Raw genomic sequence first — 25,558 nt, 5'->3', positions numbered from 1 at the left:
GTTTAATGATTTAGAGTTGTTCCTGGGAACCGCCGAACTGTCTAAGCCTCTCACTCAGGTTTATGTTTTGTTGCAATCGGTAGGTCCAGTTTGGTTTGCTATTGCTCAAACAAAGTGGGTCAAAGATATTCCTAGTCTCTCGGAGGAAATGTGGAAGGAAGTGGTTAAGACGTATTATCCTACGGTGGTTAGTGCCCGAGACATGCTCATTCAGTCCAGGTTTGTTCTCTGCTTATATTGTACTCCCATTAGACTGCATCATATGGGTGTCTCTGGGTCAGATGTTAGTTTTAGGTGTGGGAGAGAGGCACTTATTTGCATGCGGTGTGGAACTGTTCCTGTGTTATGCCCTTCTGGAGAGATCTGATCATCTGGAATTTCCCTTTGATTTAACACCGGAAGTTAGTTAGTTGGGAATTATTAATGATAATGGAAGACTGATTGCTCCACGGTATATTGACCAATTTGTATTTTGGTGTTGGAGGGGAGGTGGGTGATCCCCTTGGGGTTGTTTGAATTGTTTGTTTTTAATTCTTAATTGAAAACTAATTAAAAAATACACACACATATATATATATATATATATATATATATATATATATATACATATATATATATTGGGGTGAGTAAGGAAGGAAGGAATAGCACTACTTGCGATTGATACAGAAATGATAGGGTTAAACTCCAAACTAACAGCTCACATGGAGGCGCGTCCGCTATGGTGGTGCTGGGAAGATCCGAACATAGGAGAAAATCAATGTGCATAGAAGATAAGCTCAAAAACAAAATACCCGCACTCACCATTAGGTTAGGAGCCGGCTCCTAGGAATATATGATGATTAGACCAACGGAACGGGGACCATGCTGTAACGGGCGCTCAGGTGTGAGGCGATAACCGGTTATTTTGCGCTAATGGTGAGTGCAGGTATTTTGTTTTTGAGCTTATCTTCTATGCATATATATATATATATATATATATATATATATATATATATATATATAAAATTAAATATATTTTTTAAAGTACTTCAGTCCACCTTATGTTGCATGACCCCTTAAAAGTAGTTTTTTGCTCCAACAGTCCCATTTTTGTTGGAAGGGCCCTACAAAAGCTAATAACGGAGTCCAGCTGCTGTGATCCCCAGCAATCAGACATAAGCTTTAGGGAAATCCACCAGCAAGTATTCAGTTTTGCTGTAGCACCAAAGGAGAAATGAAGAATTACATTTTCATTTAAACCTCAAACAAACAAGGAAGAACTATATAAACGTATGTACAGCACAAATAGAGAAACATAGCCACGCATCCACCATTTGTATTATTATCTACTTTCTTCTTAGCATAATTTAAGCAGGTTGTTAGTATACATTTTGATCAAAAAGTACAAGCCCATTTGCCATGGTAAGGCCACCCTTATGCAGGAGACAGCATAAGGGTTTCCACTTTAAATTCTCCCAGCCCTCTGACAGGGAGCATATGCTAAGTGTTCACACTGGTGTGGTTCTCTGTGGCGGCCATTGTTTCTGTGATGCTTTGTCTGTGGGGTGGTGTGGCCAAAAGCCAGGGGCTTGGTCGGGCAGCAGAGGGGCTGCCTTGCCACTGCGTCGTCCCCCTTGTGGGCATGGTGTCTCTGAGGCAGTGGTCCCTGCCCGGCACTACGCCAGTGTTAGGTTAGGGACCAACTCTGACTAGGTGGCCTTGACGTGGCGAGTGGGCTTGTACTTTTTGATCAAAATGTATACTAACAACCTGAAGCAAGTAGATGAAAATTCAAATGGTGGATGTGTAGCTATGTTTCTCTATTTGTGTTGTAGATTTGTTAACTCGCTATTTTTAAAATACTCTGTAAAGGAATTCTAATGAAATCTGACAACTCCCAATGACTGGAGCGACAATGGACCAGTACATAGTGTAGGTGGTAACAAACCTAAACCAAACAACTGCCTTGAGATTTAGGGTAAAGACAATGGGTGACTAGGTTGTGGATGCGATTTTAAGTGCCATTTTTCACAGTTTTATTTTATCTTTTTTATTTTAATTTAATTGGGCTGTCCGGGCATGCTGGGAATTGTAGTTTTGCAACAGCTGGTGACGCACTGGTTGGGAAACACTGTATTAAAGTGATTGTTTACATATATATATATATATATATATATATATATATATATATATATATATAAAAGAAGAACAACTTCCTTGTTATATACAGCATATGTTAATTGAACAAGGTTTTTATATACCGTACATAAAAATTCACTTACACACATTCACTTATTTAACATTAACCCTACCTGTGCCTATACAAAAGAATAATTATAGGATTTCAATATCCCAGCCCTTAGTGATTAAGAATGCCCTGCAAAAAGGGAAAGTGTAATGTAAACACAAGCCAGTCTATGTGGATTATTTCATTATGTTAGGCTAGCGGAGCTTTATTCCTTTACTTCATCACATCCACAAGACATGACAAATGTGGAAAGTTTCACACAACATTTGTACGTGTTAACTTTGCAACTCTACCATATTATTTACGTGATTAAAATCCAGTTTTTGACCTGATCTCTCGATCTTTGGCACTCCAACCCTTCCATCATTTTAAAAAAAATTAATTAGAATTTTAGCAGCCGAATATCACTTCCTACCTTATCTGAGAGCACCCCTCCCAAAAAAGGCAAAAGCCAATCCATCAAATTCAAGCGCTCCCCCTCCCCAGTATCTGCAAGCCATTGAGCAGACATTCAATTTCATGTATCTCTAGGTTTCATACAGCCAAAAGACAGTTCACTTCTTAACAAAATGAATCACTTTGGTTACTGCCACTATGACCTCTTTGAATAAGGAAAATTATAAGTGAAAAATTTAATTATCACACTACAACAAGCCTAAAGAACCTGGAGCCAATTCTAGGACACAGTTTTTATCATTCACACTTCCAAACTGCCAGCAAGGAAACCTTGTGTTACTTCATTAGACAATGTTCATTTTCACATTGCCTACGACAGTCAATACAACTCCTCTATAACAATTATTCCCTATGCAGCTTTGTTAGATTATCCAAAACAGTGACACGTGTGATGAATTGATGCATTAGAAAAAGTAATTTATTTTGCAAAATACAAAAATTACTAGGGATTTCCATGTCAAAGCCAAAACAAGTGATCTTGTAGTCGCATTCCGCATTTTTTACACGTATCTTAGGAAGTCTTTTCCTAATGTTTTTTCCAGGGTTTATTTACTCCAAAAATCCCTGACCAGATGTCAGTAAAAGGCGAGTGAAACATAAAATATGGTACAAAAGTGGCCTTTTTATTTAACAGTTTTTAGTCTATTTTTCTGCATACTTCGCTATAGGACTGAAAATAAAATTCACAATAACATTTATGATAAAGTAAAGAAGACATTTATGGGGTTTATAAGCTAAAAAGTATTATACGTGAAATGTGCCTAAGGCCTTCTTCACACAATATTCCTAGCATTTTTTAGCTTGAAAAAGATGAACAGTGGTCCCTCATGTTACAATATTAATTGGTTTCAGGACAACCTATGTATGTTGAAACCATTTTATGTTGAGACTAGGGATGTCCCGATACTGGTATCGGTGCCGATACTAGCCATTTGCATGGTATCGGGGACTCGTTTAATGTCCCCGATACCATGCCCGATACCTGGTGCTGCTCTGCTGCCCCATTCTTCCATCTTCCCGTCTGCATCATAGTGTTCCATGGAGGAGCAAGTGACACACACATCACTCCGCCTCCTCCCCTGCGCCCAGCGTAACGCTATGCAGGAAGCAGAGTAACGTGTACGTCACATGCTCCTCCATAGGACGCCATGATGCGGACCGGAGGACGGGAGAATGGGGCAGCAGAGCGGCAGCACCAGCACCCGACAGAGGAGGTGAGCTGCCTGCAAGGAGGGGGCTGCTACTAATGTCAAAGGGGGGGGGGGGGGCTGCTGCTGTCTAAAGGGGGGGCTGCTGCTGTCTAAAGGGGGGGGCCCCTGCTGCTGTCTAAAGGGGGGGCCCTGCTGCTGTCTAAACGGGGGGGGGATCCTGCTGCAGTCTAAAGGGGGGGATCCTGCTGCAGTCTAAGGGGGGGGGCTTCTGTCTAAGGGGGGGGGCCCTGCTGCTGTCTAAAGGGGGGGCCCTGCTGCTGTCTAAACGGGGGGGGGGGGGCCCTGCTGCTGTCTAAACAGGGGGGGGGGGGCCCTGCTGCTGTCTAAACGGGGGGGCCCTGCTGCTGTCTAAACGGGGGGGGGGGCCCTGCTGCTGTCTAAACGGGGGGGCCCATTGCTGTCTAAAGGGGGGGCTTCTCGAGGGGACCAAAGGCCCTGGACGGTCCGGTCCCAGAACCCCCCCCCCCCCCCCCCCGCCCAACCCGAAATGCTGGCATCCGTCGTAATGACCTGCCAGTGGAGGGGCACAAAGGAGTGCCCATGAAGAAGTAGGGGGGAGCGAAGCCACCACAGAAGGGACTGGCAGGACCTCCGAGGAAGGACAATCCTGCGATCGAGAGGCAAGGAGACCTGTCCTACCGGGATAGAATAGTCAGCTGAAGGGGGTCGGAAATTAAACTGAGCGAACGGAACGGCCTCCATGGCCGCCACCATCCGACCCAGGACTTCCATGCAAAAGCAAATGGAAACCGGGGCGGGGTTCCGAAGTGTCCAAACCCCCGACAAGAGAGTCAGCCGCTTGTCCGGCGGAAGCCGAATCCAGGAAGGAATCGTGTCGAACTGGAGTCCCAAAAATATCAGGGACTGGGTGAGAGAGAGAGGTTTGACTCTTCCTGATTGACCATCCAGCTGAAGCGAGACAAGGCCTGAAGGGTGAGGGAGAGACTCTAGATTCTGGGCTCTGGTCGGTGCCTTGATCAGGAGGTCGTCCAAGTAAGGAATCACCGAGACACCTCTGCTCCGCAGGAGGCCAATCAAGGGCGCCAGGACCTTGGCGAAGGCCCTTGGAGCAGTGGCCAGGCCGAAGGGGAGAGCCACAAACTGAAAATGGCCTTCCGGAACAGCAAAGCGTAGGTACCGCTGGTGTCCTGGGAAAATTGGAATGTGGAGGTAGGCATCCTTGATGTCCACCAAAGAAAGAAACTCCCCTTGATCCATGGTCGCCACGACCGACCGAGAGACTCCATGCGGAAATGGCGAAGGAGAAGATGGTTGAGGCGCTTCAGATCCAAGATTGGGCGTACAGAACCCAGTTTCTTGTGGACCATGAAGAGGTTGGTGTAAAAACCTCGAAAACACTCCCTGGGAGGAACCAGGAAGCTCGGGACAGAAAAAAGCGATCTCTTGGAAGGGAGGCAAACTCGATCCGGTAATCATTGGATACCACGTCCCTGACCCAGGAGTCCTGAACATGTGTGGCCCAGACATCCCAGAAGAGTAACAGGTGACCTCCCAACCTAGAAAAATCTGCGGGTGGGGGCGTCCCTTCAGCAGTACTGCGAGCCTTATTCTGAGGTAGTAAGGAACTTTTACCCGCGGTCGCCTCAGAGATAATTTCAACTAGGCGCTAACCAAGGAGCCAAGAACCAGTAAAGGGAAGTTCAATCAGAGACTTCTTGGAAGCAGCATCCGCATCCCAGGCTTTGGGCCACATGGATTGACGTTGGGCCACCAGGTTGCCTATGGCAAAGGCAGCACAGCGGGCTGACTGCATGGATGCAGAACACAAAGTCTCCAGCTTTGGAAAGTTGGAGAGCTAAATCAGCCAAGTCCTCCATGGGAGACCCAGAAAGGATACGCTGGCGGAGATGGGAAGCCCAGACTGAAAGGGCTTTAGATACCCAGGCAGAAGCAAATGCAGGAAGAAGTGAAGAACCGGCTGCTTCAAAGGCACAACTTTGCCAAGGTCTCCACTTTCTTGTCCGCCGGATCCATGAAGGAGGCTGCATCAGCTAAAGGAGTAGTCGCCTTTGACAGGCAGGAGACCGGTGGATCCACAATTAGAGGGGAGGCCCACCGAGCAATGAGGTCCTTGGTGAAGGGATACTGCGCTTGAACCTTCTTTGCTTCCTGAAACTTCTTATCAGGGTGCCTCCAGGTGGATTCCAGTAAGGCTTCAAATTCAGCATGAGAGCTGAAAACCTTGGGTGCCGGTCGGGCACGGTGAAAGGAAACTTCTGGAGCTATGTCCGAAGCTCCTGGGTTCTCTAGATGGAAGGTGTTCCTTATGGACAAAACCGTTGTATCTGTTCGGTCCTCTGAGTTAGAGGCAGAATCAGAAGCCTCATCTACAAGTTCTCCAGGAAAGTGGAAACGAGTGGAGGCAGCTTTGGAAGAAGGCGACTCTGACCTGGTACGCTTATCTGGAGATCCAGAATGGTGACCAGGGGAGCATCCTCTAGAGAGACACGTGCGGGAAGCTGGAGCAGAGGGGCGACACCTGTGAGGGGAGCTCCTGCGTCTGCTAGAAGACTCTGGGGATGAGTCCGAGGAAACACCCCTATGACGCTTGTGAGAGTGTTTAGCATTGGGAGAGGGAGTGTCCCTGGAGGGCCGGTTTAAAAAGGACCTCTCCAAGGCAGTCACCACGGAACAGGAGACCTGCACCAAGTCGGAAATAGACTGGGAGATTGAGGACACCCAAACTGGGGGGATAGCCGAGTCCACCGAGTCTGGGGGAGCATCCTGAGTAGAAATATCAGGGGGGTCAGGGGGTGCAGACGGAACAAGTGGGTTCAGCAGAACCAGACATTTTAGAATTGCAGCCCTTACAAGTATAATAGGTGACCAGGGTCCCTGTTAGCTGTCTAGAAGGAGGGACAGTTCTGGGTTTGGACATAAAAAAAAAAAAAAAAGCCTCACCCAGAGTCTGTATCCCCAGCGATGTAGTTGCTGTGAAGAGAACGCCGGCCGCAGTTGAGAAGAGAGAGAGGGGGGACGGAGAGAAGTTCTCTGCACGCGCTTAGAGCTGATTGGCAGAGAGTGTGCGCCGCACTTCATACAGTGAAATCCCGCCGGCCGTGAGTGGGCGGGGTTAATACCCGACCAGAGCCCGTGGCCGAGGTTAATAAGATGGCCGGGCTTATAATGGCGTCCAGCATGAAGAAACTCCGCCGACAGGAGAACGGAGCTCCGTGCACAGCGAGCGATGCGGCAGAAATAGGGGCTGAGAGTGCAGAGAGCCATCGGCAGCGCTCCACCGCCGAAGTGAAAGTAAATGTCTGCTCTGGAATGCCGACGTCTGCATAGACAGCGCCGGGAGGGAGAAAAAGAATGGCACAGTCCTACATCACTGTAATAAGAGGGTTCCCCACATCCCAGGGGGTGAGAGAGATAAAATAAAAAGGAGTGGGCTAAAAATAGGAGGTCTCCAGAGGTTGAAAACCCTAAAACCTGGAATAGAAAAAGGGGTGAAAAATACTCACCTTTGTCAGAATGCTGGGCTGTAACAGCGAGAAGAGCAGGGAAAAGTGGGGGACCCAGACCCATGAGATAAAACCCCAGGCGCTGACCGTTGGCGAGAGGGGGTTGACAGTACATCCACGATGCATGTGCCCCCTCAATCGCAAATGGGGAAACAGTGAATGCTATGTTCCTGAGTGCCCACCTAAAAACAGGAAAAGAAAAGGGAATAAGAAACTAAATGTCCCTAATCTGGAAAATAAAAAAAGGTTTGACCAGGTCTGGGGAACCCCAGACCAGCGTCTGTCTCCTGTAGACACTAAGCTAAAACTGATTACCTCAGGCTCTGTAGGCGGGTATATCCTGCTCGGAGGAGCCAACTTTTTTGGTTTCCATAGTGTCAAGTCTCCTAGCAACAACAGCATATACCTAAGGTCTGTGTCCCCCAATGGAGCCTATAGAGAAAAGTAGATAACTAATACAGATAAAGCAAGTCCTTACATATAAAAAGCAAAAATTAGCTACTGGGAGCTGTAAATCGCAGTCTATGTAGGGGACAGGAGCTTCTTCAGGGTCCTGTACAGTACACACAGAGTCCCAAAAAAGTAACATGGAGCCACCCTCACCTGGAGCAACAATCACTGGAAAAGGTAAAGAGTAGTACAGAACATGTAGTACCTCCCTGTACTGTAGGGGTTGCTACCAGACAGACAATGCATGAACTTTAGGAATACAGGGGTTTTAGCAGTAAAATGCCCATTCTGATTGGTCATAGACTGTCCGTAGTATTGCATGTTAAGTCTGCTTTTAAGTTACAATGGTCCAGTAAAGACCATTTTATGTTGAAATAATGTATGCTGAGGCCATTGTAAGTTGAAGGATCACTGTATAAAAGTGGAGATTTTAGTGCGTCATGCAATTTTATGTGTTTGTTTTTTTCAGTTGTTAAAAGTTACGTAATTTAGGATGGCAAGAAAAAAGGAGTTACATCACAAAAGCTGCCCTGGTCTAAGCAGTGAATCGCTGCAGCTCATAAGATAAAGGAAAGGGAAAAGAGAGGGTTACAGCAAGAAAAGGATCACATCACAAAGGCAGCCCTGGTCCAGCAGTGATCTGCTGACTATGAGCAGATACTAAAGGACAAGTTTCCTGAACTTTAAAGACACAGTGGGGACCATCTTGAGGGGGTTCAGATTACACAGTCCGGGCTATTTCCTGCACATAGCACAAGCTAAGCCAACCACTGAATTGTAAAGTCTGTAATTACTATATATATTTTTTTTACATTACAAAACCTATGCTTTTGAAATGTATTCTTTTTTCCCCTTCCCTTAACTTGCTTAATTCATTCACCATTTCTTTTCAATTTGCCTAAAAGTTTTAAAATTCTACACTATTTTCATAGTTAAACACTTCAATATATGTTGAATTTTAACATGCAAAACCGTGGTGACAAGCATTTTGGCCAATTTTCTTGCGCATTTAGCAAAATATTTTCTGTCTGACTTTTTAGATATTTTTTTCTTTAGCTGTTGGCCTAAAAGCTATGACAGTGAAAGTGTAAGCCTGAAAAAATAAAGGGGTGAGAAAATTGCAAAAGCTAAATTTCCTCTCTCTCTTTAAAATGAAGGTGCCATAGTCACAAAAGGTCTAGCTTTAGAAAAACTGTATACACAGGGATTGCTGACTTTGTGTCCTTTCTACATTAAATGGAGATCAGATTAAAAATAAAAAATATAAAAAAAAAAAAAAAAAGTTTTTTTGCTCATTTTCATAATGGCCAAAATCTATTGTGATCTCAGGAAACCGCAGCACCCATCTTTATCTAGGCACTTTACACACTACATGCATATTTCATTGTCATTACTTTGAGGGACACACATTCCATTATTTTGATAAAATGCTACTCTGTGACCTGAGATTACAATAATAAGCTCACTAGAAATATAACTACTTCTTGATACTTTATTGAAAAATCCATTTGGTGTAATCTCGTCGAGTAATTGTTCTTATTGCAATTTATTGACAATGTGCATCATTGATTCTTTACACCTTCTATGATTCCTTCATTTGTATTCATGAAATGTCTATCAGTTGAGTCTAAATAAATTTGGTGGCATAAGCAGTAACATAAAACAAATCGATGAAAAGAAACATTAATTTTGCATTATCCTTATTCATTGGGCAGGATAGCCATGATGGCTGCAAATGAAGGTCAAAGGTTTGTCAATGGGTCAGAACCCTTGACCTACAGACTGATACACTTCTCATTAAAAAAAAAAGCTATTGTAACCCATCCAATCACAGGATTTAAAAGCTAAACTATAGCAAAGAAACATCTTCATTTTAAAGAGATACTAGAACTCAATAAAACCATTTTCCTTTAATTACAGAAAAAAAGGTGAAGAACAGAACAAAGATTAATTGAATGTTCTCATTACTAGAGGTCACTCAGGGTTTACAGCTCAGCTTTTCCATACTTTAATACAACATGAAATAAAAATTGAATAAAAAAATACCATGTTTTACCTAGAACAACCTATTTGGATCTACTGTGTTCAATTAGTCAAAGAATCTGTGGTAGAGGGGTTATTGTAAAATGTTTGATAGCAAACCTACAGAAAAAATATGGGGGGGGGGGGGGGGTCAGGAATGGATAGCGGACATGCAGAATATGTTCATTTCCTCAAAGATGGCTTCAAATTAATAGAGGAGCCATCAATAACTAAAAGGAATGAACATATTCTGCCTGTCCTTTATCCATCCCTGAGCCCCCATATCTCTTTCTGAAGGTTTGCTTTCATACATTTTCCAATAACCTCTCTGCCATTGAGTCTTTATTACTGGTTATAGATAAAGCTACAACCCACCATCTCACAACAAATGTTTTCATCATCAAGGTACTCTGGTTACACAGACACTACAACAAAACAGGTCACAAATGACACCTCTCAGCAATGTCCATCCTTTGCAACGCATGGAAGACTGCTCTTAATTATGCCCCGCTTACTTCGTACAAAGGAAACAATGTTAAACTGCATAGCAAAACAGTATAAAACAACATTTTCATACCCATAGCACCCCATAAAATATTCATTTTAACCCCCTTAAAGCGTACCCATCCGATCCAACAAAAACATATTTTTTTTAATATATCACTTAGTACCTATTCCTGTCAATGTACATTTTTATGTGTCTAGCACCTTCATTTATTTTATTACACTTTTAATTTTGCTCACTAATCTGAATTCCTCTCAAATGGAGGGGGCATGGCCTCACTGTGCAGGTCTCCGCCCCCTCCCTCAGTATGCTGTCTGCTCACATCTTCCCCTAGCATTAGCAAAACTAGAACACCCAGCTTGTCCTCACTGACATTAGTGGGACACAAGCTGACAGTGGGACTATTTTTCCTCCAGCTGTGAGCCCTGCGCTCACAGCAGTCAATCAAGGAAGTGTGTCCATGATGTAGGTGATGATGCATGGACACTGCAGGACTAGTATGTGTACAAGCAGGCAGGGTGGGCAGTTGTTTGACTGGCTTTTTCAGTTTGAAATACTGAAAATTTTCTAATGAAGGCAATTGCTAAACCTATTGGTTTTGCATGCTTTACAACATATCAAAAGTTTTTGCATCTGAGAGTGCCCATTTAAGGACTCAGGGTTTTTCCGTATTTGCACTTCGTTTTTCCTCCTCACCTTTTAAAAATCATAACCCCTTCAATTTTGCACCTACAGACCCATATGAGGGCTTTTTTTGCACCACCAATTCTAATTTGTAATGACGTCAGTCATTTTACCCAAAGATCCACGGTGGAAAAAAAAAAAAAAATCATTGTGCAACAAAAACACAATTTTGTAAATTTGGGGGCTTCCGATTCTACGCAGTGCATTTTTCGGTAAACATTACACCTTATCTTTATTCTGTAGGTCCATACGATTAAAAGGATACCCTAATTAAATAGGTTTGATTTTGTCTTACTTCTGGAAAAAATCATAACTATATGCAGGAAAATTATTATGTTTAAAAATGTCCTTTCTGACCCATATAACTTTTTTATTTTTCAGCATACAGGGATGTATGGGGGCTAATTTTTTGTGCCGTGATCTGAAGTTTTTATCGGTCTCATTTTTGTTTAGAAAATATACTATTTTGGACTTTGGAATTTTTTTACGTGTACATCATGTACCGTGCGGTTTAATTATTTATATATTTTTATAATTCGTACATTTACGCACGAGGCAATACCACATATGTTTATATTTATTTTTATTTACATCGTTTTTTTTTTTTTTATGGGAAAATGGGAGCGATTCAAACTTAATAAGGAAGGGGTTAAATCACATCTATGAATTTTTATATATATATTTTTTACTTTAGACGTGTCGATCAACTTTGATTGCTGCGTCTAAAGGGTTAATCCCGGACATCAGCGCGATCGGTTATGTCCAGTATTAGCCCCAGGTCCCGGCTACCGTTAGCCGCCGGGACTGACCAGATATGACATTAAATCGTGGGAGTGGGCGCAGAGTCTACAGGTCCTTAAGAGGTTTAAGGGGTTGTGTGGTAATAAAATCACCTCATTTACTATCAACAGGATAGAGGATAAGTATTTGATCACAAGGGATCCGACATCTGGGACACCCGGCGAACTGTGAAACGTGACCCCAGCTGTTGTGACCCTCTGTAGAGCATGCACTTAGTTCATTTGTATGGGACCACAGGAGATGCTCGAGTGCTGGACTTTGGCATCTCTAGCGCTGCCATTATAAATGAATGAAGTGTGTGCCATTTACAGCATTTGCTCTCTCTAAGAGCCAGGGGACAATTCCCGAGATCGCAGGGGGTCCCAGAGGTTGGACCCTCATGATCAGCTACCTGTGGATAGTAAAGGTAATCTTTACAAAGAGGTGTGTCGACAGCTCCTACCCACAGAGCTTCCACACCTAAACTTGGAACATGCCAGTATGTGTGCCATGATAAAGGGTCATGCAGCCCCAAAATGTGTTGACATGTTGGCTGTATATGCTGTTTGCAGGAAGACACAAAAAAATTCCAGTTTACTATGCCTGGAGCTGGATCTTCCTTTTTCCCAAGGCCATTTTTACTGGACATGAGCTTTAAATAGGCACTGTCCGATGCAAAAACTTTTTGACAAAACATTAACCTTTCTAATATACTTAAGAAAATGTTATTACCTTTTTATAGAAATCGTGGCTTATAAAATCATGTCTTTGTCCAAGCTAAAGCACAGGCATGGTCAAAGTCCAGTAAGTAAGGGTGGGCTAGCACTCTCCTATCTGATAGTACTCCTCTGTGCTCTCTCCTGTCTGATAGCACTCCTCAGTGCTCTCTCCTGTCTGATAGCACTCCTCAGTGCTCTCTCCTGTCTGATAGCACTCCTCAGTGCTCTCTCCTGTCCGATAGTACTCCTCTGTGCTCTCTCCTGTCCGATAGTACTCCTCTGTGCTCTCTCCTGTCCGATAGTACTCCTCTGTGCTCTCTCCTGTCCGATAGCACTCCTCTGTGCTCCCTCCTGTCTGATAGTACTCTTCTGTGCTCTATAATGCCCTCACTTACTGGACTTTGTCCATGCCTGTGCTTCAGCTTGGACAAAGCCATGATTTTATAAGCCATGATTTCTATCAAAAGGAAATAAAAATTTCTTACGTAGTATATTAGAAAGGTTAATATTTTGACAAAATGTACAACATATAAAAAGTTTTTGAATCTGACAGTGTCCATTTAAATACCAGGCACATAAAAACCACATGACTATCCACTTTGTTTGGGGGTATATGGTTTCTTATTTAAGTATCATATTGTTACTATGACTAAGGGGCAATAAAAGATGAAGTATAACTGTCACTCAGGTTAAAAGTTTAAGTCAGGGTTCGAGCATTCAGACCCAAAAGGACTGTTTGAACATGAGAGAAGTGCTCCTGCGCGACTGGTAAAATAAATCGTTCATTAAAATAACTAATAAAAAAAGGAACATGAGAAAATCACCTCTAGACATATATATTTTTCTTTCTTCCTTATTCACAAACAAAAAAAATGGTGCCCTAGCTAGCTGCCTACTCGCCCTAACGCTTACCTTGCCCCTGTCAGTCATAAAAGCTATTGTATTTCACTGCTGGGGGGGATACTATTTAAGGAAAGACAGTATTTCAGGATACATACCTGGGAGCACAGAAGCATGACCAACTCCACAACTGAGCTACTGGATTTCATACACACCAGGCCTTAAAAAAAAAACAAGAACATTTACAATTAGAGAAAACAAATAAGCATCAATGTAAAGATCATATCAAATATTTATTATATCTTATGCCACTATTCAGAATATTCATATTGGCTTAATCTAGATGACTTTTTCCAGTACAGTATATGGGGTTACATGTATTTTGTAAGCCTTACTATAAACTGGATATTAGTAAGCTGCTGAAGAAAGGACTTAAGGCAGTCATGAAATGCTTCCAGCCTAGTGTGAATACGTACCACTACTTTACAGCCATTGCATGGTGCTACTTGTTGCTACCGAGTCTACCACCTGTGTCTATTTAGGAGCGTGTGCTCCGCTACTACGAGGATGCTGTTGTCCACTCACTACACACCGCAATAACAAGGAAGCTCCCGCCCACTAACATCTGCCGTGATGTCTGTTTTCTGATCTGAAGAGCAAAATCTTCCCACAGACATTGTATGCTCGTATTACCAGTTGGCTAACATTATGGCATCATTTGCAGCAGCTCTGGGTTGCTTAAGCAGGGAGACAACTGTTTACCTCTGCCTGGCTTCCATATAGACCTTGAGAACGGTGTGTGGGTGAGCGGTGCACAGAACCGTAAACAGTTCTATTTACAGGCTAAGCGATCTTTGAGCAACTGCTCTATCTGTTGGAACTTTTATCATTAAGGAACTTTCTTTCCCTCTGAGTGCTACAGAGTACTTTGCTAGATACACAGAAGCAAAGTGGAAATATATTTACAACTATGTCACATTTTTCTGGATCATTACATTAGTTTCAGCTTATTCAAGATACAAGTTTTTTTTATTACTCTTTTAGTGCACACAGTAGCTTGAAAAACATGTGGATGAACAAATCTCATATTTTATTAGTGCAATATTTATGTACATATGTCTATATATTGTGGTGGTATATTGTTTCTATTCATGGTATATTATATATTGTTTTTAATGTGCATGCTTTATCTAGGTAGGCTTAAACAAGGGTGCTGTGACCTACCAGTTCCAATGGTCCTAGAGCACCAATCCTTTTCAGAGTATTTCTATCTTTTCCACAGACCTGGGGTAGACCAGGTGTGTGTTTGATCAGCTGTGACTTTTTTTTTTTTTTTTTTTTTTTTTTTAATCTATACTGGTGTAGTGTACCTTCCCATATGTATTTGTATCACTTCCGATAAAAAAAAAAAAAAAAAAAAAAAAAAAAAAAAACATTACAGGAAATTTCAATGACTGGAGGAGCAAAAATATTAATCCAATACATCACATCCAAGAACCAACTGGACCAGTCTGGTACATGGGGGTAAGTGCCATGGAAAAGTATTGATTCTTAATAGAAGGCCCCTGGTATTACCCATTACATTTGGTGCACAGAAAAGTTGCATTATTATTCTACAAACGGAACCTGAATTATCACTTTTTAAGCAGATCTTTCGGCTAAATTTATGCTGCCTAACGTAACTGCTGCCTAATATAGGGAGAGACAAGAATCCAGTGTATTAAGGGGTATGAACCCCTATCAGCGTGGATTGACAGGCATTTTGTGTATACATCGATAAACAGCAGCTTGCCAATGACAGAGGATGGCAGGGAGAGGCACAGGGACCGATCATGATCTGTCAGCATGGTATGCTGCCCTGTGTCATGGTAATGCAGTATATTAAATTAAAGGGGTAATCCAGGAAAAAACTTTTTTTTATATATCAACTGGCTCCAGAAAGTTAAACAGATTTGTAAATTACTTCTATTAAAGAATCTTAATCCTTTCAGTACTTATGAGCTGATGAAGTTGAGTTGTTCTTTTCTGTCTAAGTGCTTTCTGATGACACGTGTCTCGGGAACTGCCCAATTTAGAAGCAAATCAACATAGCAAACCTCTTCTACTCTGTGCAGTTCCCGAGACAAGCAGAGATGTCAGCAGAGAGTACTGTTGCCAGACAGAAAAAAAACAACTCAACTTCAGCAGCTGATAATTATTGAAAGGATTAAGAATTTTTAATAGAAGTAATTTACAAATCTGTTTAACTTTCTGGAGCCAGATGAGATATTATATAAAAAGGTATTTTCCTGGAATACCCCTTTAACTCCTTAAGGACATATGACGTACAGCTACGTCATGTGTCCCGGTCCTGCGATATAACGCGGGGTTACACGGTAACCCCGCATCATATCGCGGCGGGCCCGGAGTCATAGTGAAGCCGGGACCCGCGGCTAATAGCGCACGGCATTGATCGTGGTGCCGTGCGCTATTAACCCTTGCCGTGCTCAAAGCTGAGCCGCGCGGCTAAAAACGAAAGTGAAAGTGTCCGGCTAGCTCAGGGAGCTGTTCGGGATCGCCGTGGTATAATCGCGGCATCCCGAACAGCTGTACTACAGGAGGAAGGTCTCTTACCTTCCTTCCTGCAGTCCAATCGCTGATTGAATGCTTCAAGCCTGAGATCCAGGCTTGAGCAATCAAACACCGATTTCACTAATTGTTGCCATGCAACGGCAAGGCAGCAGTCTGTGAATGAAATCAGCCATTGCAAGCTGATAGGTCTCTATGGCACCTATCAGCTTGGAAAAAAAAAGGGTAAAAAAAAAAAAAAAAAAAGTTAACCCTTTCAGGTATTCCCTTCTGAATTAAAAGTTTGAATCACCCGGCATTTCCTAGTACAAAATAAAACAGAGTAAATAAAAATAAACACACACATATGTGGTATCACCGCGTGCAGAAATTTGCGATTGATAAAAATATACCACTTTTTAAACCGCACGTTCAATGGCGTACGCGCAAAAAAATTCCAAAGTCCAAAATATTGCATTTTTGATCACTTTACCAAAAAAAGTAAATAAAAAGTGATCAAAAAGTCTGATCAGAACAAAAATGGTACCGCTAAAAACGTCAGATCACGGCGCACAAAAAAGAGCCCTCATAGCCCCCTAAACACAGAAAAATTAAGTTATAGGGGTCAGAAGATGACAATTTTAAACGTATACATTTTCCTGTATGTATTCATGATTTTTTTCTGAAGTGACACAAAATAAAACCTTTACAAGTAGGGTATAATTTTAACCGTATGGACCTACAGAATAAAGATAAGGTGTCATTTTTGCCAAAAAATGTACTGCGTAAAAACAGAAGCCCCCAAAACTTACAAAATAGTGTTTTTTCATCAATTTTGTCGCACATTGATTTTTTTTCCCGTTTCACCGTAGATTTTTGGGTAAAATGACTAATGTCATTACAAAGTAGAATTAGTGATGCAAAAATTAAGTCATCATATTGAATTTTAGGTGAACATTTTAAAGAGTTATGATTTTTTTAAGTTAAGGAGGAAAAATTGAAAATGAAAAAAAATTAAAAAAAACGGAAAAAGCCCCGGTCCTTAAGGGGTTAAATATACTGCATTACCATGACAAAGGAGCATGGCATGCTGACAGATCAACCACCAGATCATCCAGAGGAAAAAAAAAAAAACCATAAGCGCCCAATTTTATTCCTAACTTAAAGGTTTTAGTAGGTCACAGAAACCGGATATCTGATGCACCATGCTTTCAGTACTGGGTCAACACAAGCCATTGCCCACTCATTACATCTTTTAGTGGTAGACCCAGTGCCAGCACGGAGATACCGATTGGTTACCTGGAATCATCATTCAGGCTTAAAAGGACCATGATTACTATTGCTCCCAGCATTTAAGGGGTTAATGGCAGACATCACATTGATCCCTAATGTACGCCATTGACTGTGAGTGCATAGCTGCTGATAAAACGTGAGAGATGACTGCTATGATGCGAGTACAGCTCCTGTGCTTACTTCATAGAACTCCTGCATTGAATGCCGTAAATGCACAGCATGGTGGGTTAAGTGCCAAGTGGCCACGTACATGTATGTCATGGGTCGTCTAGGGGTAAATACTTGGCTCCTGGCTGATGAATGTGTAGGAGGGCCTCCTAACAGTAGAAGGAATACAAACAGAATTGGCACATTGACGTTAACATGTCTGAGCCTTTGTTCCTGATGTAGATAAGCCACCAGCAGAGACTTTGACCTCTCCCCACTGGAATACATGGGTATGCTTGGCAGAGCATGCACATTTATTGTTTACACAATAGGAGGAGCGTTTGTGAAACGCTCATCATATTGCATGTACAATGATTTGACAGCTTCAAAAAAAGGTGTGTACAGAATATGATTTAAAATAAGAAACAACAGATAGACATTTGCAAAGGTTCATACCACTCAGAAGAAAGCTTATAGGAACTTCTTTGAATACCAACAAGGTTGGGACTTTCTTATTCGGATACCAGGTTTCACATTACAAACAAAAACAAACCACAACAATTTTTGTTTATATAGGAAAAGACATATACCCCCAGTCCTCCACAACCAGGGAAAGCTGTAAAACTACAGCGTAACATAAAGAAAGCAAATGTATTCAAAAATGACACAAAGAGAGAAATGCAGTCTTTTATGTTCAATTTATACTTACAACCAATAAAAAAAGATACAAGGAAAATGTAAAAAAAATAACATTTTCTATATAAACCATGTTAGGGTTTCTTTGCACATTGATAAAAGAAAAAAAGAAAAAAAAGGTGCAAAACATATGCTGAGCAAATTCTTAATATCCAACAGCATGAGCATTGACCTTTGCTTTCTCTGCTGCCGTCCCCTTACTTCAGCCCTCCAGCTATCAATCACGTTTCCATTTTGCTCTGTGGCAGCAGACATCCCCTACACTCTTATTAGCACTTTGACCCTTGGCCCCACAGTAAACCTAAGCAAGAACTTAAGTAGTTACCTATATGATATTTCTCATTGTTTATACTCTCAAAATGGAGGTGGATGAACTCTATCTGGAACAACCAGTGCATATATACGGCTAGAATGATCAGATCAATATTATATAAAATAGGAGGGAGCATATGATGCGTGTAGACCTATGTGTAATAATTGATTAGCAATAGGAAAAACATTAGGATCATAAAAAACACACTTTTATTGGTGTGCATTTAAAATATAGCCACACAAAATTCACACATAAACAATTAAAGGTACAGTACAATGTTTATAATATTCTTCACAAACCCAGCTTATCCTAGTCTGTGGATAGTTTGCTAGAGTAAGGCTATACTGGCCCTACTAGTCACATAGGACCCCCTACCTGTTACTGCAGGGAGGCCTTCCTAGAGAACGCCAGCCTGCAACAGGAACCTCCTATCTCTCCCTGGTTCTGGAGGGTATGGAGGCACCGGGTGCAGTACGTATATCACGTCACCAGCAACAACTCAGCTGGTTTGTAGACCTCAGCTGGATTATTCGGTGAGTATACAACTGTAAGCACATCAAATTTGGTACAATGATTGCATACAAGTTTAGTACAGTTTAAAGCCACATATTTCCAACGCGTTTCATTGCGGCACAGTTTCAAGCGGTGCAACTCTTCAGGGACAAGTGTTTGGAGGGCAGGAGTATAGTTTTTCCCGTCACTTATCTCCCTAAATAGTAGTATGATCGTGATACGACATAGAGGTATAGATAGATCTTCTGGTGTGCTTAGATTAAAAAAAAAGGCCCAGAAAGTTATGTGGGTAGGGGTCCAAAGGCTTGTGTTCCCTCTTGTATATAGATAAATACAGTCCTTAGATTGGTACGGCAAATGTGTAGGTGCAGAGACGATAACTGCACGGATACAGTTGCTTTATTTGATTTTAGTTGCTTGTTGTAGGCTGGTAAAGGTAAGCCTCGTATGTGAGGAGGGCACAGGGCATTAACCCACAGGATGACGTTCCCACATAAAGATTAGGGCAATATCATATGGCGTTCTTAGGATAGTTTAGGGAGCCATTCGGATGTCAGGTACCTGCAGTTAGCTTATTCGGTGGTCAGCAAAGGCAGGGGTGCAGGATGGCGCGGCATCTCAGCACCCCTCCCTTTGCTGACCACCGAATCAGCTAACTGCAGGTACCTGACATCCGAATGGCTCCCTAAACTATCCTAAGGATGCCATATGATATTGCCCTAATCTTTATGTGGGAACATCATCCTGTGGGTTAATGCCCTGTGCCCTCACATACGAGGCTTACCTTTACCAGCCTACAACAAGCAACTAAAATCAAATAAAGCTACTGTATCCGTGCAGTTATCGTCTCTGCACCTACACATTTGCCGTACCAATCTAAGGACGGTATTTATCTATATAGAAGAGGGAACACAAGCCTTTGGACCATTACCTACATAACTTTATCTGGGCCTTTTTTTTTTTTTTAAAGGCCCAGAAGATCTATCTATACCTCTATGTCGTATCACGATCATACTACTATTCAGTGAGGTAAGTGACGGGAGAAACTATACTCCTGCCCTCCAAACACTTGTCCCTGAAGAGTTGCGCCACTTGAAACTGTGCCGCAACGAAACGCGTTGGAAATATGTGGCTTTAAACTGTACTAAACTTGTATCATTGTACCAAATTTGATGTGCTTACAGTTGTATACTCACCGAATAATCCAGCTGAGGTCTACAAACCAGCTGAGTTGTTGCTGGTGACGTGATATACGTACTGCACCCGGTGCCTCCATACCCTCCAGAACCAGGGAGAGATAGGAGGTTCCTGTTGCAGGCTGGCGTTCTCTAGGAAGGCCTCCCTGCAGTAACAGGTAGGGGGTCCTATGTGACTAGTAGGGCCAGTATAGCCTTACTCTAGCAAACTATCCACAGACTAGGATAAGCTGGGTTTGTGAAGAATATTATAAACATTGTACTGTACCTTTAATTGTTTAAATGTGTGAATTTTGTGTGCCTATATTTTAAATGTACACCAATAAAAGTATGTTTTTAGGATCCTAGTGTTTTTCCTATTTCAGATCAATATTAGAAATTCTTTACATACACTATTAATACAATAGCACAAAAACTAAGGTGAGGAGGCACTCACGGTTTTAACGTGCAGCAGGTTTCTTTATTTTCGGTGCAAACTGAAGCAGAGCAGCATCAGCGAAATGCCATCACATGTATAGTGACAATTGTTTCACGCCCCTTCTGGGGGTTTCATCAGACTGCCTTCACTCCACAGTCACACAGGTAAATACTCATCTCATAATGACGTATGGTGTGTAGGGCATGGCTAAGAGGGAATTTAAAATCACATTAAAAAGCAACACACACAGAAGGTACAAAAAACACATATATTGAAAAACAATGGCTTGACTGCATTACAAAAAAATGCTCAGATCTAAACAATCATTTAAAACACAAGATTCCCTGGGCGTTTGTTTATAGGATAATTCTTGATTCACGTTGTAAAAACTTTTTGTCTGTCTATCCCCTCCCTGGCAAAAACTCTCTCTAGAAAGAGGAAGGACAGACAATTAATAATCGCCAAGATGTTCAACTAGATTTTATGGAGTAAATTTGTTCTCTAAAGTGTATGTTAACTGAACGTATGGTGCAACCAATGTAAAAGCGTTTACAACTGCATAAAATGGTGTAAACTATGTAATTTGTGCGACAGCACATAGTATCCTTGAAATTAAAAGACTTGCCACCAATAGTTATATTCTTTTCTTGACAAATAAAGTTGCACCAATTACATCCATTACATCTGTAATTCCCTGGTGACAGGGTGCTATTTAACCAATTGGTTCTTGGTTTTGAACGAGTAGTTTTGTTTTTCCATATTCAGAAAGAACAGTGTCGCTTCCGACCAGGAACCAATTGTCATAAATGATCTTTTAAAATTTTTTCTGCCATCAGGCTAAAGCGAAAAGAGAATTAAAAATGTACGTCCTTAACATTGTGTCTCAAGCCAGCCCTCTTTTTTTCGTTTTTTTTCTACCTTTCAAAAGGGCGGCTCTGTTTTGTTTCATTGCTCTGTCTAGCGCTTTTTCTAGAACTATCTCTGTGTATCCTCTTCTTGCCAGCCATCTTTTTAAATCTCTTGCCTGCATTAGAAAGTCCTCATCCTGACTATTCACCCTTTGCAGTCTTAAAAACTGTCCATAGGGGCGGCCCTTTTCACATGGTCATGATGGTAGCTCTCATAACGCAGCAGAGAATTACAAGCTGTTGGTTTTCGGAACCCTTTTGTTACTAGATTGCACTCTCAGACAAATCAGGACGTCCAAAAATTCAAGTCCGTACGGACCAATCTTAATAGTGAATCTCAGATTCATGTCGTTAGAAGAATTGAGGACCGACATGAAGTCCGCAAAAGCGGTCTCTGTCGGTCCAGATGATGAAATCATCATCGACAAATCGCCGGTAACAAGCAATGGATTTACAAAAAAAATGATTGCCAGAAAAAATTAATCTTTTTTCGAACATGGCCACATAAATGTTTGCTAACGTGCAGGCCACTGGAGTACCCATTGTGACTCCTCCAGTCTGAGTATACCATTGATAATCTAACTTGGAGTTGCAACTGAGTATGATATCCAGTGAATCTCATATAAAGTTGATGTATTCAACACTTTTGTCAGAGGCATTTAGAAGTTCTCTACTGCTCCTGCTTGTGGAATGCTTGTGTAAAGGCTCTCTTATGTCCAGTGAGACTAAGATGCAATTAGAGGGCCAGGTGGAATCCTTCAGTGTATGTAAAATGAATTTGTATCCTTTACTAGAGAGGGTATCTCTGAGAGGACAGGATGAAGACTCCATTCTATAAATTTTGAGATGGGCTCTGTTAGAGTCCCCACACTGGAGACAATAGGTCGTCCGGGTGGGGACTCCCAACGTTTTGTGTACTTTTGGCAGGAAGTACCAGTTTGCCACACTGACTTTTTGGAAATAATCTGCCATCTTTTTTTTAAAGAATATTTTTTTTCCAAAAAGAGTATTATATGAGTGAAGCCAATCAGCAGTTAGGAGATAAGAGGTTCTACAGTAAACTATCAAAAAGCCCCCTGAAAAAAATCATCCAGCAAATTACAGTCACTTTTACGCATGTATGCGGAAAAAAAAATTTCTTTCAAAAAAGATTGAAGATAGATTATTTCCAAAAAATCCCAGTGTGGCAAATTAGTACTTCATGCCAAAAGTACACAAAACGTTGGAGTCCCCACCCAGACGACCTATTGTCTCCAGTGTGGGGACTCTAACGGAGCCCATCTCAAAATTTACAGATTGGCTTCTTTATCCTCTCCTCTCAGAGATACCCTCTCTAGTAAAGGATACAAATGAATTTTTACAGACACTAGAGGATTCCACCTGGCCCTCTAATTGCATCTTAGTCTCACTGGACATAGAGAGCCTTTGCACAAGCATTCCACAAGCAGGAGCAGTAGCAGTGATTAGAGAACTTCTAAATGACTGACAAAAGTGTTGAATTTTTCAACTTTATACGCGATTCACTGGATATTATACTCAGTTGCAACTCCTTCAAGTTTGATGACCAATGGTATACTCAGACTGGAGGAGTCGCAATGGGTACTCCAGTGGCCTGCACGTTAGCAAACATTTATGTGGCCATGTTCGAAAAAAGATAATTTTTTTCTGGCAATAATTCCTATTGTAAATCTATTGCTTGTTACCGGCGACTTGTGGATGTTTTTATCATCTGGACCGACACAGAGTCCGCTTTTGCGGACTTCGTGACGGTCCTCAATTCTTCTAACGACATGAATCAGATTCACTAGTAAGATTGGTCCGTACGGACTTGAATTTTTGGACGTCCTGATTTGTCTGAGAGGGCAATCTAGTAACAAAAGGGTTCCGAAAACCCACCGCTTGTAATTCTCTGCTGTATTTTGAGAGCTATCATCTCGACCATGTGAAAAGGGCCGCCCCTATGGACATTTTTTAAGACTGCGAAGGGTGAATAGTTGGGATGAGGACTTTCTAAAGCAAGCAAGAGATTTAAAAAGACAGCTGGCAATAAGAGGATGCACAGAGATAGTTCTAGAAAAAGCCCTCGACAGAACACAAACAAAACAGATCCACCCTTTTGAAAGGTAAAAAAAATAAAAAAATAAAAAACAAGGAGAGGGCGGGCTTGAGACATAATGTAAGGACGTACATTTTTCATTCTCTTTTCGCTTTAGCCCGATGGCAGAAAAAATTAAAAAGATAATTTATGACAATCGGTTCCTGGTCGGGAGCGACACTGTTCTTTCTGAATATGGAAAAACGAGACTACTCATCTCTTTCAGAAAATGCAGAAATCTACATGGCGAACTAGTCAGAAGTGCTTTTTGTCGGTCAAAACCAAGAACCAGTTGGTTAAATGGCACCCTGTCACCAGGGAATTATAGATGTAATGGATGTAATTGGTGCAATTTTATTTGTCAAGAAAATAATTTAACTATTGGTGGCAAGTCTTCATTTCAGGGATACTATGTGATGTCGCACAAATGACTTAGATTAAGCCATTTTATGTAGTTGTAAACGCTTTTACATTGGTTCAGTTAACATACACTTTAGAGAACATATTTACTCCATAAAATCTGGTTGTCCAAGACTCATTTCACACGTCAAGGATGAACATCTCGGCGATTATTAATTGTCTGTCCTTCCTCTAACTAGAGAGAGTTTTTGCCAGGGAGGGGACAGACAGACAAAAAGTACTTTTACAACGTGAAGCAAGAATTATCCTGGAAACAAATGCCCAGGGAAACTTGGGTTTAAATGATCGTTTAGATCTGAGCATTTTTTTGTAATGCAGTCAAGTCATTGTTTTCCCATATATGTGTTTTTTGGTACCTTCTGTGTGTTGCTTTTAATGTGATTTTAAATTCTCTCTTAGCAATGCCCTACACACCATACATCACTATGAGATGAGTATTTACCTGTGTGACGGTTGAGTGAAGGCTGTCTGATGAAACGCCCAGAAGGGGCGTGAAACAATTGTCACTGTACCTGTGTAGGCATCTCGCTGATGCTGCTCTGCTTCAGTTTGAACCGAAAATAAAGAAACCTGTTGCACCTTAAAACCATGAGTGCCTCCTCACCTTTCTTTTTGTACTATGGACTGTGCATGTTTTGCTCTGGAGGATTGAGCACCCAGTTTTGTTACAGTCAGGAACCTGCTTCCCTTTAGGGCTGTGTTTTGTGGCTGATTGCCAGAGACTGTTAGAGATTGCCTATACCCGAGACGTCAGTGCCGGTCTTTGTCTCTTTACCCACTATTCATACAATGCAAGCCTAACATTAATATAAAGAATCTTCTGTTACTTTGTAGTCTGACCAATCTTTGGGAGACTTTTTTTTAGGAGAAGTTTTACATTCCTGTGCCTAGTAACCATGACTATACAAAAGCTGGGACTAGTGATATTACCTGGGTAAAGCGACAGGTGATGACAACAGCATCAACAGCTATGCAAATTAGAGAAACAGCTTCAGGCACTGCTCAGATTTGAGGTGAACGTAAAATAAAATACTCTTCATAAACTTTAATATCTACCATAGCGGTTGGCATCTCCATGGTACAACATTAAAGAACTATGGTTGTTGGAGAACGTCTAATAAAATTGTATGTTAACTACCATAATCTTCTTTCTGAGCCTTTTTAGTTATACCTGCATTATCTAAAGGTTAAATGTAATGTTCTAGCTACCTGAAAAACATAAAATTAAAGACCCCAACAAGCTAAACCATTTCTTAACAAATTCATTGTTAAAGGGGTACTCCAGCCCTAAGACATTATCCCCTATCCAAAGATGTCTGATAGCGGGAGTCCCGACGCTGGGAACCCCCACAATCTCTCATGCAGCACCCACCTGTGTGAGCTGCACGCCAGTGCTGGAGGCTCAGAGTCAGAAGACGACTACAGGGCCAGAGTACCGTGAAATCACGAGTCAGCTCCTGTGTGGCATTGGCATCATGCCACACCCCTCAATGTAAGTCTATGGGATGGGGCATCACAGATGGCCGTCACAGACTAAAGTCAACCAAACCCGCCAAAACTGTATGGTGCCTTCACAGACTCTTCACCAACAGGTGATGTTGGTAAATAGAGATGAGCGAAGTTACAGTATTTT

The 25,558-nt window shown here is 41.8% G+C and overlaps 1 protein-coding gene across 2 annotated transcripts in view; it reads right to left on the bottom strand.

The window, feature by feature from the left end:
• Nucleotides 1-25,558, bottom strand: part of LRBA (LPS responsive beige-like anchor protein) — a 713,883-nt gene that overhangs the window by 509,965 nt on the left and 178,360 nt on the right. For both annotated transcript variants that reach the window (XM_056562819.1, XM_056562820.1), the window contains exon 33: nucleotides 13,538-13,599. In XM_056562819.1, coding sequence (XP_056418794.1) covers nucleotides 13,538-13,599 — 62 coding nt within the window. The remainder of the gene's footprint in view (nucleotides 1-13,537; nucleotides 13,600-25,558) is intronic.

Source organism: Hyla sarda, chromosome 1, assembly GCF_029499605.1.
Source record: "Hyla sarda isolate aHylSar1 chromosome 1, aHylSar1.hap1, whole genome shotgun sequence".
NCBI lineage: Eukaryota > Metazoa > Chordata > Amphibia > Anura > Hylidae > Hyla > Hyla sarda.
This window is presented reverse-complemented; position numbering and strand designations above follow the sequence as displayed.